The 16,978-nt window shown below is 49.0% G+C and overlaps 3 protein-coding genes across 52 annotated transcripts in view; 2 read left to right on the top strand and 1 right to left on the bottom strand.

Annotated features, from left to right (window-relative positions):
• The first annotated feature begins 3,545 nt into the window (after nt 1-3,545).
• Nucleotides 3,546-5,507, top strand: LOC120901750 (zinc finger protein 501-like). Its single transcript, XM_040309970.1, has 5 exons — nt 3,546-3,733; nt 3,834-3,950; nt 4,038-4,682; nt 4,747-4,987; nt 5,063-5,507. Exons 1-5 carry the CDS (start codon nt 3,632-3,634, stop codon nt 5,329-5,331), a joined length of 1,374 nt encoding a protein of 457 aa, XP_040165904.1. The 5' UTR covers nt 3,546-3,631; the 3' UTR covers nt 5,332-5,507.
• On the bottom strand, nt 5,434-9,419 carry LOC120901749 (kinesin-like protein costa). Its single transcript, XM_040309969.1, has 2 exons — nt 9,289-9,419; nt 5,434-9,214 (listed from the first exon to the last, which is right to left on the bottom strand). The coding sequence occupies exon 2, from the start codon at nt 9,203-9,205 to the stop codon at nt 5,861-5,863; it is 3,345 nt and encodes a 1,114-aa protein (XP_040165903.1). The 5' UTR covers nt 9,206-9,214; nt 9,289-9,419; the 3' UTR covers nt 5,434-5,860.
• Nucleotides 9,420-10,968: 1,549 nt separating this feature from the next.
• LOC120901745 (Down syndrome cell adhesion molecule-like protein Dscam2) overlaps nt 10,969-16,978 on the top strand; it is a 58,449-nt gene continuing 52,439 nt past the window's right edge. For 28 of the 50 annotated variants that reach the window (XM_040309946.1, XM_040309915.1, XM_040309931.1 and 25 more), the window contains exons 1-4: nt 10,969-11,121; nt 11,520-11,904; nt 12,179-12,508; nt 14,640-14,828. In XM_040309946.1, the coding sequence (XP_040165880.1) occupies nt 11,817-11,904; nt 12,179-12,508; nt 14,640-14,828 (607 nt within the window). In that variant the 5' untranslated portion in view covers nt 10,969-11,121; nt 11,520-11,816. Of the gene's footprint in view, nt 11,122-11,519; nt 11,905-12,178; nt 12,509-13,780; nt 13,952-14,286; nt 14,452-14,639; nt 14,829-15,450; nt 15,613-15,826; nt 15,989-16,978 lie in introns of all 50 variants that reach the window. The other 22 variants (XM_040309949.1, XM_040309951.1, XM_040309953.1 and 19 more) reach the window with 5 other exon arrangements.

Here is a 16,978-nt window from a genome sequence, read left to right on the forward strand (position 1 = left end):
TCCCTTTTCCACACTGTGATACCGCTGCCTCATCCTGAGGGCTTACTGTTGACAGCAGGGCTGTCATCCAGTGACGTCCTCAGTGAGTCCAGTCCAGTTTATTGTATTACCCATACCAATGAATATGTTAAAATATTCATGACGTATGGACGCTCTCGCCCATAGCCCGGCAGCAAGGTGGAAAGCTTCCTCGCCGATGACGCTGCATGCGTTGCTTGGGCTGCAGCCCGGCGACCTTCACACGTCGCCGAGAGTGTGCACCGCTGCCCATACGGTCCCTTTGATGGGACGGCAGCCGATGGCCTCGGTCTTGGCGGTGGTGGCTGCCTAATCCTTCCACAGAACCTGGAACCTTTGCCATCGCGATGGCCGCTGCCCAATGGCAATCGCGATGGCCCGCGAAAGACGAGCCCAAATCGCGATGGCGTCCGCGGGTTCGTACTGGGATCCCCCTTCACAGGAGCATCCCATCCTCGTCGCCACTGTTATGAACTGATTACTTTGCACTTAATATTTTATTTACATATATTAAAACACACATAATCAATAATGACAATGCGTACAACACTTTAAAACGTATACTGTACGGGCCGCACCGAGCGCCCCTGCCGAGAGCTCCTGCTCGATCGGCCTTGGTGCACACTCTGCCTGTATGGCGCTCGGCACACACTAAGCATTGGGCGCTTAGTGTGTGTGACAGTGTGCGTGTGCACACTGCGGACGTTGACCGCAACAGCAGCGCAACGCAACTGACGTTACGTTGAACAGAATCTTTTCGCCGTTATTACGAAGATGTTTTTTAGATGAAGCCGAACTCCACTGGATCCCCAAGCGCTTTTGGTAGTAGCATTACAACATCAAGTCTTCCTGGCATTGAATTACTCAATGGAGATGATTGGGAAACATGGAACTTTGCCCTGCAAACGTTCCTCAAACTCGAAGATCTCTGGTGTGCAGTGAAGTCGAAGAAGAACGATCTGATCGGATTGTCGGATTGTCACACAAGCTCATCATGACGGATTTAGAATCCAATTCTATGGCAGATTATGTAAACCGCATTGTATCAACGGCGCATCAACTGAATGGAATTGGTTTCCCATTTTCACTGGAATGGGTCGGAAATGTAATCTGGCTGAATTAACTGTACAGCATCACCCGGTGATCATGACCTTGAAAACTCCGGTATTGTCATCACTGGGGACGTCATTCAAGCGAAACTTCTACAAGAAGTACATCCTACGGCAGTTCAACCTACGTTTTCTGCAAGGACGAAACTCATTAATGCTGGTAAGTGTGTAGTGCTTTCTAAATGTGAATTGAAGCAAAACGGAAAATGGTATTTCGATTCCGGAGCAAATGTCAATGACATGACAAACAATAGCAATTTTTTGGTGCATTCGAAACCATCCACTGGTACTGTGGTAGGTGCCAACGGGGAGAATAAACAAAACAACGCGGACAAATAGGTTAATGGCTGGTATCATTGAATTCGTTCGTAGTGGCGGCGTACGTCCCGACACACATTTTCCTGACATACTAAATGGTTGCTATAGTTATTTACTGCAGCGTTGTAGGACCAGGCATAAGAAATGTGTTACCATCCCTAGAATTTTAATCGCTTCTTGGCCTAAAGACTAAAGTCAAAGTATAGTATCCCTAGAATTTCTTGTGAGTACCGTACTTTCCCGCTACGAACGGATTCCATGATACCAGCCAATCATATTGTGAAAAGGGGTACTTCGTTACGTTCAACAATGAAGGATGCGAAGTGGTCAACCTTAGTTGTGACGAATGGTCTCACTGTACTACCGGAACACGCAAGACTCCGATCCGACTCCGACTATTGTTAGTCCGATTCCGACTCCGGCAAAACGGAACCACAAGATCCGGCCGGAGTCAGAGCCGTCCAGAGTCGTCCGGAGTCGATCGGAGTCGAAGTCATTCGTAGTCGTCTAGAGTCGATCGGAGTCGACCGGAATCGGTTGGAGTCAACAGGAACCTTGGTTGAATGTGCTTGTAATTAGGCATTTTATTTCGTTGTGTTTTTGTCTTTCACTTTGCGCGTGTAGTTCGTATACAGGCCTATGTTTCAAAGGCTGACACCGGCTACTCCGGACAACTCCGAACGACTCCAGCAGACTCCGGACGACTCCGGACGACTCCAGACGACTCCAAATGACTTCAAACGACTCCAGACGACGCCAGACGACTCCGAATCCGAATGACTCTGGATGAATCCGAACGACTGTGGACAATTCCGAGTGACTCTGGACGACTCCAGACGACTTTGGACGACCCCGGACAACTCCAAACGACTCCAAACGAGTCCAGACAACTCCGAACGACTCCGGACGACTCCGCGCAATTCCGGACGACTCCGAACGACTCCGGATAAAGCAGGGCGGACCTACCTTCCAGAGTCGATTCCAAATTTATCGTAGTCGGATCGGAGTTGACTCCGGATTTATACCTACTTTACCCATCACTACACCGTACTACAATCTGGTTGCCTGCACTTCTCCCATCAGGATTAAGACATGATAAGTTCCTATACCACTATGGGTGCAGATTTAGCTCCAGAACCGGTCTGTCTATTTTCGACCGTAAACGACAGGAAAATCAAATATCTATAGGAAAAAAACGAAAGCTGCACAGGTTCACTGGTTTGCTCAATATATGACGTTTTACAACTCGTCATTATATTGCTGTCCTTTTCTTGCAATGTGTTTCGCCTAGCTTCATATAATCATGGCATATATACCCTTCTAACATTCCGAGTAAAAATCTAATGATCGTGTGGGCAGATACACGGGTATCAACACCATCGACCATTATTCAAATCTCACTTACTTCTGTACAAATGGTGCACATTGGAGTTTAGTATTTAAACAATCGTATCGCCGTTCTAGTTCTGGCGATTCATAACTTCAATGCGATAACAGTACAGAGCGAAGGAGAAAGCTAACAAAACGAAAAAAGATTCACTGGTTGGGTATCCCACCAACAGATAGCACAACCAACTTGTTTGGTATTTTTAGAATGCATCAGTCGTTCACCGTCTATTAAACGAAGTCTTTCTATATTCCGTTTAGATAGAGGGCTTCAGTCGTTTAGAACCCGTTTAGTGGTCGTTTAGTGGATTTGTGGCACTTGGGTTATCATGTAAAATTGTGAAATTTTTTGGATAGATTAAGGAGTGAGTATATAGAAAAATCATCAAAGCATACAGTTTGGTATGGATCTCACGGTCAAATCTGGGTTTCATCCTCTTTTTGTTTTAAGAAGTCAAAGGTTGAATTGTAATGGATAGAGAATAATCCAGGGTTTTAATGCCTTTTCCCATATTATAGATTTATTTAATACCCCCGACATTATTTAGATGTTGCTATGTAACCGGGAAAAATTAACTAGCAATAAAAATGACTCACACAAAAAGTTTTTTGTAATAACGGCCAAAACAGTCAAACCTTTATACCAGTTTTAAATCTTGGACAGCAGCACTTAACTATACGCCGCACACTGTTCCTACACTGTTTTCAATGCACAAACGTCAAACATGTTTTCCCATCCGCTACCAAAACAGTAAACAACTCAGGTGCAGTTGGAAAATTTTGGTTTTACCACCGTAAAAATGAAATTTTCATGTGCAATTTGTGCGGAAGTGCACAATTTAGCGCAGTTTAAGAAGCTGCTCGATGTGGCGGAAATATTTTCCCAGCTCACATCGCTGGAGGTATGTGTGGAAGGCGGCGAGAGGGCATGTAGCAAAGCCGTGTGTGCATTCTTCCGTCGCTTCATGTATCATACACACTCTTCTGTTTCCTTCTCCGCAGGTGTCCTCGTTGAACGAGATAGAGCAGTTGAAAGTGTGTGAAAATTGTCACCAGAAATTGATCGATTTCCATAGCTTCCGTTCGCTGTGCGTTGCTGCCCACACCAAACTCTCGCAGGTACGGATTGACCGGAGTGTTTATGCCATTTTTTGTGTAAGACATTACGGTTTCACATTCATTGTCTCTTTTTACAAACCCCCGCAGGACCATGAAGAGCTATCCAAACTGTGCATCGTGAAGCTCGATGAAGCGGAATTTCCAACCGACTGCCCAGGGGAAGATGGTAATGACGTATTGGCGGATAATGACGCCTCCTTCGAAGAACCATCGCTCGTAATTGAACCCATTACCAGCGTCGTTGTGAAAGAAGAACCAGATGCGCACGAATACGACGAGGAACGGCCCCAGGACTCAGCGAGCGAGGAAGAATTCGTCCCACCGGAGCCGAAAAGACGGGGAAGAAAAAAGTTGGTCACCAAAGAGAAGAGTGCCCCGGTAACACGCCGGGTTGAGCTGGCGTGCCATTTGTGCGACGATAAGTTCCGCACCCAGAACCGGCTCGACGGGCATCTGCGGATGCACCAGGGGCTGAAGCCGGCACTGTGCAAAGAGTGCGGCAAAGAGTTTGCTGGCTGGCGGAGCTTGCGGCGCCACATGAAGGAGAAGCACCTGAAGCTGGACATTGGATACTTTCCGTGCGATTACGAGGGCTGCACCTACTCGTACACCACCCGGAAGGTGCTGCTTCAGCATAAGAAAAAGCACGAGCCGGGCTGGGTGAAACCGGTGCCGAAGAAGTGTGTCTGCGAAACGTGCGGCAAAACGTTTTCCTCCGCTGGTTCGCTGAAGGTAAGGACTATTTTCATATTGGTTTTAAAATTTGTCTCATATTTCATGCTCTCATGCGTTACAGAAACATACACTCATCCATACGGGAGAGCTACAGTTCCGGTGCGAAATCTGCGACAAGCGGTACTGCACCGCGTACAAGCTGAAGGTGCACGTGATGCGCCACCAGGGCATCAAGAACTACGAGTGTACCTACTGCGGGCAGAAGAAAACCACCCCGGACGAGCTGAAGCGGCACATGAACTTCCACACCAAGGAGAAGGTGCTGAAATGTGACCTGTGCGGACAGGTGTTTCTCTCGTCTGGTGAGATTCAAGCATTCAAATTAAAAAAGGCAGATTTTTCATAGTTAAAATGCTATTTTTCCTCCCTCTCCGCAGGCAATTATTCGCGACACCTGAAGATTGTGCACTGCGGGATAAAGAACTTTAAGTGCCCACACTGTGAGCGTAGCTTCGGGAAGGCGGAAACGCTCAAAAACCACATCATGACGCACACGGGCGAAAAGCCGTACGGGTGTGCAATCTGCTCGAAGCGTTTCATCCAACAGTGCGCGCTGAAAACGCACCTCAAAACGCACGACAAGCGAAAGAAAGAGCCGAAGCAGAGTAGTAGTAGTAGTAGTAGCAGCGCAGCGGAGGCGCAGTAGGCCGCAAGAAGCGCGCTAACAGTTAAGTTAATTTAAATTTAGTTAACATTTAAGGCAGGCAGAACTGGAAGTATTTCACGTAATGTTAGCACAGAACAGAAGTAGGGGGCGGTTTTACGCTTTCTCATGTGACACTTTATTAACCACTGAAACAATTTAATACATTGATAAATGCATCTTTGTGTGAGTGTGTTTTGTCTTGTACGCATGCAGGAAGAAATCTTGGGATGGTGAAGGCTTTCCAGTAATCTAGCGTCTACTCGTAACAGTTTCGGGAGGTGATTTTTTCTCCACCCCGATCTTACACAAACACGTACACATACGATTTACAGGATGACTACATGGACAAACGGCTCGCAAATTCTATCGATTCAACAAACATTTCACGCTACGAAACTAACACCGAAAACTGAGCAAACTTTTGTTGCGGTTTGATTCGCAAGCGTTAAACTTCTTGTACATTTATATGCAAAAACAAAAAAAAAACAGAGAGCTCTTGAGATTGTCGTTCTCCTACGGGGGCCCCTTCCTACTTGCTACCCCCATCGCTCTGGATGATGATTTTGTTCTTCTCGCGCGTCACCTTCGTCAGCGAGGGCCGGGAGGCGCCCTGCAGCTGCTTGAGATTCTGCTGCGGTATGTCGGACTGGAAGATTTTGCGCTTATCGCTGCCATGGTAACGCGACAGCACCTGCAGCTTCGAGAACAGCTTGCTCTTGGGCCGGTGCTCCTTCTCGCCGAGCGCTGCGAGCGGCGGTTGCTGTACCTGCTGCACGACACCACCACCCCGATGAGCGAGCGCTGCCGAGTTGGAGCTGTGTGCCGCTGCTGCTGCCAGTGCCCCCGGTTTGTAGTGTGCCAACTGTTTCGAGCTGTGGCCGGCAGCGAGCAGCGATGGCTCGGCGCTGGTCGTCGTTTCACCATCGTCCGATTCGTACTGCACGTGATGATGGTAGCGGGCCGCCCCGGACCCCAGCACAAACTCCGCATGGTACGGTGACGGGTGCTGCTGCAGCGCATTGTCCGGTATAGTGCTCGTGATCGAGGCGGACGTGTCGGCCGCAAAGTGGCGCAGCATAAGATTGAGCTTCGTCTCGTGCTGCTTCTGCAGCGCCACAATGGACCGCTCCTTCTCGAGCCGCGTCTGCCGGATCGTGTTGGTCAGTATCTTCTCCTGCCACTCCCACGCGTCCCGTTCGCGCTCCAGCGCGATGAACTGCAGCTCCAGCTTGCGGCTCGCCTCCTTCAGATCGACCACCTTCTGGAAGTACTTGTACAGCAGCGTGCGCATCTCGTCCAGCGACAGCTTGTTCAGCCGCGCCATCAGCATCTGCTCGCCCTTCTCCCGCTGCAGGCTCTCGTCCGTATCGATGCTCTTCCGCCCGCAGATCAGCTCGTTCTTCATCTCGATCGCCGCATCGATCGCCTCGATCGCTTCGTCGCACTCGACCAGCTTGCGCTCCTCGTCGAACGACGGCATCTTGTCCTCGCGCAGCTTCCGATCGAGCTGGCACCGCTGCTCCACCAGATGGTCCCGCGTCCGGCGCAGATTGCGTATCTCGCACCGCAGCGACTCCTTTTCGGCGCTCTTCTTGTTCACGTACTTTTTCAAACTGCTTGACTTTTCCTTCAGCACGTGCTCGATGTGCGAGATGCGCTCGTTCATGTTGCGTATCTTGCTCCTGCTCTCCGTCAGCTCCTGTAGCGGTCCCCCGCTGCCGGCCTGCCGCACCGCCTTCGCTTCCCGCTGTGCCACCTCTAGCTCCTTCTCGAGCGATTCCTTCCGATCGAGCTCCTTCTTGAGCAGACGCTGCAGCACGTCCAGCTGCTTCTGCGAGTCCTTGATCGATTGCTGCAGCTTCTTCTTCTTGTGGCCCGACTCACCCGCAATGAACCCGATCGACTCGAGGTCCTTCAGCCGCTGCTCGAGCTGTGATGTTTGGCTTTTCAGCCGATTGATGTCCTCCTTGTTCGCCCCGTGCACGACCGCCTTGCGCAGCTGCTTCTTCGCCTTCTCGTACTCCGCCTCGAGCTTGTGCTTTTTCTTGCTGAACCGCGACTTGGCGACCGAGCGCGTCTCGCTGTTCTCGATCAGATCGGCGATGTACTTCTGCTTCAGCGCGATCGTGCGCCGGATCTCCTCGATCTGTGCGTGCAGCGACTCGATCCCCGTCTGGCAGATGCGCAGATTGCTGCCGAGCGTGTCGAGCCGCTTGTCCAGCGCGGTTGGCGCAGCCGGAAGGGTGCTTTCGCCTTTCAGCGGCAACATCAGCGTCAGCTCGGTGCTGCTGCTTACCGTTTCGCTGTCGAAGATCGATTTCCTTCGCGCCGGGTTGTGGAATTTGCTCTCCTCGGTGCGGGTGGGCACCGTTTGCAGCTTCTGCTCCTGCCCATCCGCACCCTCCAGCGCACCAGCACTACCACTAACACCGCCACCGCCCACCGCGGGTCCCGTGGGGTGTGTTTTGAAAAATTCCTCATACTTCTCCATGATCAGCGTGTTCGTTTTCTCCTGGAACGTTTTCATGTAGCTCTGGATACGATCGCTCACATCCGTCAGATGCGTGCAGATGTCGGAATCGCTCTCGTTGTCGGAAGGAAACGCTTCCTTCCCGCTCCCATGCACCGTGGTCGTGCCGTCTTCCGCCTCATCGATCTCCTCGATTGGGCCGAGACAGGCGCGCGCTGGGTGGGGCGTCCCCGTCGGGATGCTGACCTCGGTCGAGCTGAAACAATCGTCACACTCTGCCTTCAGGTACAGCCACTCCTCGATCTGGCTGCGCTCCGTTTGGTTTAGCTCGCCCGTACTGAACAGCTTGGTGAACAGACATTCGGCGTTTTTCAGCAGCTTCGCCCACTGCTGGGACGCAAAGTACAGCCCGTCGAGGTTGGTGTTCGGGCCGGCGAGCGGATCGTGCTCGGGCTGGTCCACGATCGGTACGTTGTTGTCGGAGAACGTGTTCATCACCACATGGTTGACGATCTCTTCCGCCCGTTCACCGAACTCAAGATCGCGCGCCGTACCCTCCGTTTCGAGCGTCGTGGCAGCCACACACAGCAGGAGCAAGGTTTGCGCCCGGCCACCGAACGAATCCTTCAGGAAGGCGGTCAGTACGGACTCGTTGTACTGGTCGCTTCGCCGCACGACGATATCCTCCAGCTTATGCAGCCCGTTGTCGAGCGGGCGAAGGTCGGGCCCTTCCCGCTCCGAGCCGCGCAAATCGCAAAAGCTTATCGTAGATTGGCGGTGCTGATTGAGCCCCCCGACCGATGTCCACTGCTGCTCCAGCACCAGACTAAGAATACTGTGATTTTCCCCATTCCTTCGGTGAAGGCCCAACCCGAGCAGGGCGTACGTGTCCTCCACCGAGAAACACTGCACCATGGCCGCATTTTCCAGCACGTCGATCACGTCACCGCCGGCCATAATTTCGCTCCACGCAATACTGATCGAAAACATGCGCTCCGGGTGCGCATTCAGGCGGCAGAACAGGTCCCGCACAAAGCACAGCACAATTCCACACTCTTCCTCCGGCGGTGGTGATGACGGCGAGCCGCCGGTCGTGGCACCGTACAGGGTGAAAGTTTTGCCCGTGCCCTTCGCTCCGTACGTCACGATCGAAAAGTCGTACCCCTCCAGCACGGACTCCATCAGCCCGGCGACGGACTCGAAGTACAGCTCCTGATTCCGGACGGGCGGTGTGCGTGAGACGTGCGAAAAGCGAAACGTTCGTCCGCCGGCACTGGTAAGGTGTGTTTCTGGGTCACTTTCATCTCGCTGCGGGTTGTTAGCATCGTTGCTGGTGCATGGTTTGTTGCTGTCCTTCGACGGATCGGACCACAGACGCACCACAACCTTTAGCGGTATGTTCATGGTTTATTTCTAAAAGCAAAGGGGATGTTAGTGATGATGTGCAGAAATAGAGAAAGTGGCACAGAATGTATGTTTCAGCCTACCTTTTTTATGGCATCGAGGAACCGATTTGTGCGCGTTGCGAGAATGGCTGCAAGGAAATGTTTATTTTTCTTCGCCTTTAGTTTTCAAACGCAAAGGAGCCCGTTTGACAAGGTGGAGACAGAAAGAAAAAATCGCTTCCCAGCAAAAGGATTTGATAGCAAAGTGACCAGAAACACCGTGTAGGACATGAGATTAGGCCCGTGTCTGTGCTCCATCGGATGCGATTTTATCGGAAGGCCTGTCAAAATTTTATATGGAATTTGACAGATAACGTCGGACGTGCGATTTCGTCGTACGACGGAATCAAAAAATTTTGATTTCGTCGGACGCCGCATCCGATTTTATCTGTCAAACTAAATGAATGGTGTTTTTCAGGAACAATCTTAACTTAATTTTTCATAATCGTTATATTAGTAAAATCATCCAAATAATCGCAATATGATACGAAAAAGCGTTTGACAGCACATGCGATAAAATCGCATGCGATGGAGCACAGACACGGGCCTTAACCCTGTCATTGGCAATCAAAAAAAAAACTCATATTCCAGGCATCCGGGCTACCCGGGCAGATGCTATGGAGGCTTAAGGCCGGGGGACACTGTCCGTACTCGCTAGCGTAATTTAGATTTTCACTAGCGCATCTGGCGGCGGCTGGTGGAAGCTTTTTTTGGTCATCGAAGGAATGGTCATGCCGGATCTCAAAATTAAGTAGTTTTTCCATCGTTTTTTGTCACGAAAATGGAGGCAATGCGTGCAGGACATGTGCATCTACTTTTTACAAAACTTTTTTAGTCGGAATTAATTCAAAAATATGGAATAAGAACATTTTTTCTGAAGCGGCTCCAAATTGTTTGGCAAAATGTTTCGGTCAGCCGCCGCCAGATGCGCTAGTGAAAAATGAAATTACACTACGGAGTACGATCAATGTAGCCCGGCCTTTATAACTTGTGAGTGCGCAATCCAATATCGATGCAATACTGTATTGAAAGTTGACAAAACTAATGTAGTTTCTATAACTGTGCATAGATTGGTTCACTTTCAAAAGCTCTATCATAAAGGCCGGGCTACATTGATCGTACTCGCAAGTGTAATTTTGATTTTTACTAGCGCATCTGGCGGCGGCTGGTGGAAGCTTTTTTTAGTCGTCGGGGGAATGGTCGTGTTGGATCTCAAAATTAATTAGTTTTTTCACCTTTTTTGATGCGAAAACTGCTGAAATACTTGCACAACATATTTATCTATCAATTTTTCCAGTCAAAAAAGCTTTTCCAGTCCAGTTAAAGTAAAAAACATGGAAAAATAACGTATTTTCTGAAGCCTCACCTTTTAACACCTACCAAAAACTTCAAATAAAATGTTGGTGCTATTACCAAAATTCTTCAAACTAATCTGGTCACACTGTTTAACAGTTCAAACTTGGTCCGGCAAGGACGAAGATGGTCTGACAAATTTATGCCAAAAAGTGATAAAAATTACAGTTAAATCATTCAGTCCCTGTTTAAATAACGTTTCTGGTTTCTTGTGTAAATTCACAACCAAAACAAACCCGCCAACACTCATCTCCAACATGGCGCCCGATACCATCAATGGCGCAACCCGCCCCAGCCGACACCTGTCAAAGCGCGTTTTGCGTTTGTGTTTTTTCTTCTCCCGTTCATCGGACCCCGGCTGCACAGCAGAAGAGCAGACACAAAACATAGCATTTGGTGTTTGGTGGGTGAGGAAGTCGTGCCCTGAAAGTGGTCCGCTGAAAAAGATCCGTGTGTGAAGAAAAATCGAATTTTCACTGTGAATACTTGTGCAAATCAACATCCCTGCCGTACAGCACCAGGGTAAGGAGCAGAAGTTACACAATTTTGGCCGTGCGGAAAAGCGTCCCATCGTCTCCGTCTCCCTGGACGTGTATCCTTTTTTCCAGCAGCAGCAGCAGCACACACATACACACGGGTGGTGCTGCTTCCTGTTTTCCCATTGCATTGGCGTGAATGGTTGTGAAAATTCTTTGCCTTTTACCATCCCTGCTGGAGAGTGTTGTGAAATTCTTGGCCCTTCCTTTGTAGGGAAAATTGCATTCGCTGTCCGCACTACTGTTCATGTCCTGCATGTCCTGGTGGGAGCGGTACCAAAAACCCCCCACCTCCCCGCCCAACCCAGCCCCGACTAATCGATTTTATTTTCCATGCGTCAACTTTCTTTCACGCTCCCTCCCGGTCGGTGTTTCTGGCGACAGGCGCGTGTATCCTTTCGTGTTCGCGGGAGGAGTGAGCGAAAGCAGCCCCGTCGTCGTTTTCCCCTCGCTCTCAAGGTGCTGGAGCTCCCGGTGGTGCTCCAGACACAGGAATCAATCCACCGCCACCACCACCAAGTGTGTGCGACGGCATATTAAAAGCCAAAAATCTTAGGTGTAAGCGCGCGCGTGTGTGTGCGAGCGTAAAAAAAGGACTCTCCGTTGGGCGTAATCGCACGGCCAACTGCAGCCGGAAGCATACAGAAAAGGAGTAAAAAAACAGCAACCCAACCCCCAAAGATGGTGATGCTGGTTCGCGAGACATCGCGTACCGTGGCAATCGCGACCGCGTTGCTCTGCCTATTAAGTGGCTTCAATTGTCTCAATGGTGAGTAGATGTGGCCGATGGTGTTGCTTGTTACAGTGGTTACCTTTTTTGATTGGATTTGTGACCCGGTCTCGACACACAAAAAAAAAAAAGAAAAATAATTGCCAATAGCCGCTTCTTGGCCTGCTAGATTGGGATTTCTTTATTAGCAAGAAGAGGCTTGTGTGTGCGTGTGTGGGAAAATCGTTCTATTTTATTTTAAATAGAAAATTACCCACGCTTGAGGGGAAAAAGCGGGACCTTTTCTAATTGTTTTTCTCTCAATCAACAACAGGAGTGGCCGGCGCAGGCAAGGTGGACGACTCGAAGGGGCCGGTCTTCCTGAAGGAACCAACGAACCGTATTGATTTTTCCAACTCGACCGGTGCGGTCGTGGAGTGCAGCGCAACCGGCAACCCGCCCCCGGAAATGATCTGGATCCGCAGCGACGGTACGGCGGTCGGCGATGTGCCCGGACTGCGGCAAATCCTGCCGAACGGCAATCTGGTGTTTCCGCCGTTCCGCGCCGAGGACTACCGGCAGGAGGTGCACGCCCAGGTGTACGCCTGCATGGCCAAGAACCAGTTCGGGTCGGTGATTTCGCGCGACGTCAACGTACGGGCCGGTAAGTGTGCTGTGCCGGTGCGGTGTCTTTCTCTTCTTTGCTTTTAGGTTGTGGAAATGTGGGCACTACTCCGTACGAAAAAAAAACATCTGCCCGGGGTTTGTGGTGCAGGCGAACATGGAGCTCAAAGCGCAAAGAAGGATTATGTGAGCATGTGTGTGTGTGTTTTAGTGAGAGAAAATACGAAAAAAGGATAATCTAGATCCTTTTTTCGTTCTCTTTGTGTGAGTGCTCTTCGTTCAGTGTGGAAGCTGCCGAAATTGAGAATACGTGTGAAATGAAGGAATGGTAAAAATGCCATGTGTTTCTTCAACAAAAAAAAGTCATGCATACTTACAGTGTGAGGAAAATCATATGCTTCGAAGAGCATTTATGTGAATCGTCTCCGTATGTGTGGTGTGTGAAGCGTAACTGACCGACGAAAGGTCGAAGCAAAGAAGGCGAATGCCATTAAGAATGGAAAAGCAAAGCCGTACAAGACGAAAAGAATTCCCTTTCGTTAGTGGTGGTGTTGGTGGTGGTGGAAAGAAATGGGCGAAACGAGCTAAAAAGAATGTAAAAGAAGTAAAAAAAAGGTGAAAAGTACCCTAATGGTGGTTGCTATGGTGAAAGAAAAGGGCCATTGCCCAAACGTGCGATGAGAAGTGCATGGCAAGTGCGACCGATTGCCGATCGAAAAGTGTTTGTTGGTGAGTGTGTGAAGAAAAGATGAAAGGGAAAGAAAGTAATGTTAAGTGGGAGTGAGAAAAAAAAGTTCAATTGCACCTCGGTGTGTACCATAAAGTGCATTTTTGAATCACAAAATGCAAAAAGAGAAAAGAAGTAATGCGAATATGTGTGTGTTTGTGTGTGAAGTCGGTGGAGCAAATATGATTCCCTGAAAGAGGAATACCGTATCAAGGAAGATGCGTCATGATGTCCTCGTGCGTACGTGATGATAAGGATAACAAGCGGATTAATAAGCCAGCGCATCTCTGTTCCCGGCCGACAGTCAACGTTCCGGGCAAGCTGCTAGAAAAAACCCACCACACCACACTACCCCACCCCGGGCAAAAAGGATTATTCATCAGATGTTTTCGTACTGGAGGAGGGTGCCCCATTTTCCATATTTATTGTCCCCCCCATTTTTAGGCTTTAAAACTTTTGCAGCACAAGAAGGTTTCCACCGAGAGATTGGTTGTTTGTTCAGGCGCCTTTGCTTTTCCCTTTCTCTCTACTTCACGTGATCTTAATCGTTCGGTTTGTTGTTGTTGTTTGCGGTTCGAAAAACAGTCGTTTCGCAGTACTACGAGGTGGATGTCAACAAGGAGCACGTCATACTGGGCAATTCGGCCATCTTCAAGTGTCTGATACCGTCGTTTGTGGCCGATTTTGTCGACGTCGTTTCGTGGACCAGCGGCGACGATGAGGAGGAAACGCATGTCTACTCGGCCGATGCTTACGGTTAGGATTGAGCCGGATTCTGCTGAGCTAAGGATTAGGATGAGCCCCCCGGAAACTCCTTAATCGTTTCATTTCCTTCTGTTCTTTTGGCCATTTTTGGTGAATTTTTGAAAGATTGGTGTCCTGAATAGTTGCCCCGTGAGACTGTTTTGCTAGTTGCTTTTCAACGTATTGTTACATCCTTAAAAATTAGTTTAACTTCGTTTGGACGATGAATTCAGTCCATCAAGAACGCTAGACCGACGAGGAAACTGTGTAATCGTTTCGCCAATCGCTAATTCTACTGCAATGTCCATCTTTTATTGGCCGTCCTCCGCCTGTCGGGCGCTTATCAGTGATCGCACAGTACTACGATGTGGACGTCAACAAGGAGTACGCGATCCGGGGCAATGCCGTCCTGATGAAGTGCCAGATACCGTCGTATGTGGCCGATTTCGTCAAGATTGTCTCGTGGCACACGGACACCAACGATAGCTTCTATGCCAACTCCACCGACGAGGGTTTGTTGTGCTCCAGCCGGAACCTCCAATTCTTAGACGACCTCCTTTTCCCGTTTTTCCCATGTGCGATCCTAAAATTATCGAATAATTCATTTTTTACTTTAGAGCCTTTATGAGTTTCGTATGATGGTTTGAGGAGTGCCTAGGGGCTTTGGTAAATGTTTTTGCTCCTTCCCATCCTTCTCCAGTGGTCCAGCAGTACTACGACTCGGAGGTGAACAATGCTTACGTGATTCGCGGCAACTCGGCCATACTGAAATGCTCGATACCGTCGTTTGTGGCGGACTTTGTTGCGGTTGTGTCGTGGAACGATGATGCCGGCAATGTCTATCAACAGCTCGACAACCGCACCGTCCAGTCAGCCGAGCTGGAAGTTGGTTCGTGTCTGAGTTTGAGAGCATTCCTTGCGGGGCAATTTCGTCCAAAATTCCCTTCGTCCCTTGTCAAAGCATTCCCAGTGTCCTTCCTTTGCTGGTTAAAAACAACCTTTTGAGGCTCTTCTAGCATTGATGGATTAGTTTACTCCAATTTCTATACTTCTCCATTTTGGCCATATGTTTCTTTATGTTTCGTTATCATAGAATCATTTCTTTTCTACTACCAAACACACACAGTTGTTAATCAGTACTACGAGGCGGAGGTGGTGTCTGAGTACGTCATCAAAGGTAACACGGCGGTGCTCAAGTGCAACATTCCCAGTTTCGTGACCGATTTCGTGAAGGTAGAATCGTGGATCGGCAGCGACGGTAGTCTTTACAATGCATCGAGCTTCGATACTGGTACATCCCAAGGGTCTTCCTCGTAGGGCTAGGGGGTCGTCTGCTGTTCCCATTGGTCCCAAAATCCCATCCCCCAATCAAAATAGTTTCGTTACAACTTATTGTTTCAATGTAGCAATCTCTTTAAACACGGAAGAGCTTCCTTTTGCGTTACGTTTAACATGACACACGCCACGCGCTACTGGTTCGCGTGCACCTCCATCGTCTTCACCTTTCACAGTCATTAATCAACACTACGGCGCGGACATACTGATGGAGTACGTGATTCGGGGGAACAGTGCAATCCTGAAGTGTTCCATCCCGTCGTTCGTGTCCGATTTCGTGCGCGTTGAGGCGTGGATAGACGAGGAGAATAATGAGCTTGTTCACTCGGAAAACTATGGTTAGCAGCGTTTGCAGCGTCTTGGGGCAAAACGAAACAATCTCCCGTAAAATCATCCTCCCATCCCGCAATTCCTTCACCACATGTCGATTAAATTTCAACATTTCAATCTCAGTTACAAGAGTTGCTTATTTTATCATTTTGTTTTAATTTCTAAACGTCTTAATTCTCCATTTTTCGGTTATAATTTCCCCCGTTTCGTTGCGTATGTCAGTCATCAATCAGCACTACCAGCCCGAAATACTGACCGAGTACGTCATCCGGGGCAACTCGGCCATTCTCAAATGCTCCATACCGTCGTTCGTGTCCGACTTTGTGCGCGTCGAGTCGTGGATCGACGAGGAAGGCAACGAGCTTGTCCAGTCGGAAAGCTACGGTACCTACTGCTAGGATCCGACGTTGTCATTCGCTGCCCAACATTTCCCAGCCCTTCCCATAACCTCCCAGAATCAGTTCCCGCAGATGCATCAATCCTTATCGTTTGTCGCTTTATGAAGGTCAGCAACCTTTGGTGGAAGTGTGTGTGTGCGCGCACTTTTTTTTTTAGAATTATGGTTTGCCATTTTTGTTGTTGTTGTTTTTGCTCATAATTATGTTGTCATCGTCATCCTCCAGTCGTTAATCAGTACTATCAAACCGGCTCGGAAGACGAGTACATCATCCGGGGCAATTCGGCCATCCTGAAGTGTAAAATTCCGTCCTTCATTGCGGACTTTGTGTTCGTCGAGACGTGGCTCGATAGCGACGGGAACGAGTACCACTATCAGGGTACCGACGATAGCAATGGTGATTGCCGGGGGAGAGGGATAGGATTAGCAAGTGTTTCGAGATTCCTTACTTCCCATTCACATCTTCCCAAATCTCTGTACTTCTCACACGTTTGTTGGCATTTCTTTTGGTTTAAAATTTACATTTGTTTCACTTAATTAGATGCAATTTTGAGCTAACAATTTAGTTCCTTACATGGTCCTCTCCGGTCCTCCGTTGCAGTTGTGAATCAGTTCTATCAGACGGACGGTGAAACCGACTATGCCATCCGGGGCAATTCCGCCATCCTGAAGTGCAAAGTGCCATCGTTCATTGCCGATTTCGTGCACGTTGAGGCTTGGATCGATAACGATGGCATCGAGTATCATAGCGGAGAGCATGACTACGGTTGTTTGTTTACGCTTGTTAGCTTTTAAGAAGCGAGGGAGAGGTTTGATCTTTGGAAGGAGTCCCTGTTCCCTGTATCCATTAAGCCTTTCCTTTTGTTTTCTGTCCTTTTTTCGATTATTTTGAAATAAAGTAGTACATTTTGCACAATTAGTTTCTGTTTTTAAGTCTCTTATGTCTCAAAGAGTGATGTCCTTGCTTAAAACAATAA

The sequence above is a fragment of the Anopheles arabiensis genome, chromosome 3 (assembly GCF_016920715.1).
Source record: "Anopheles arabiensis isolate DONGOLA chromosome 3, AaraD3, whole genome shotgun sequence".
Taxonomy (NCBI): Eukaryota; Metazoa; Arthropoda; class Insecta; order Diptera; family Culicidae; genus Anopheles; species Anopheles arabiensis.

What these genes read in the sequence shown, in the direction of transcription:
- LOC120901750 (XM_040309970.1), top strand. Translation starts at nt 3,632, where the DNA reads ATGAAATTTTCATGTGCAATTTGTGCGGAAGTGCACAATTTAGCGCAG. An exon ending in CCCACACCAAACTCTCGCAG is followed by an intron (nt 3,951 to 4,037) that starts GTACGGATTGAC and finishes AAACCCCCGCAG; the next exon opens with GACCATGAAGAGCTATCCAA. An exon ending in CCTCCGCTGGTTCGCTGAAG is followed by an intron (nt 4,683 to 4,746) that starts GTAAGGACTATT and finishes CATGCGTTACAG; the next exon opens with AAACATACACTCATCCATAC.
- LOC120901749 (XM_040309969.1), bottom strand. Translation starts at nt 9,205, where the DNA reads ATGAACATACCGCTAAAGGTTGTGGTGCGTCTGTGGTCCGATCCGTCG.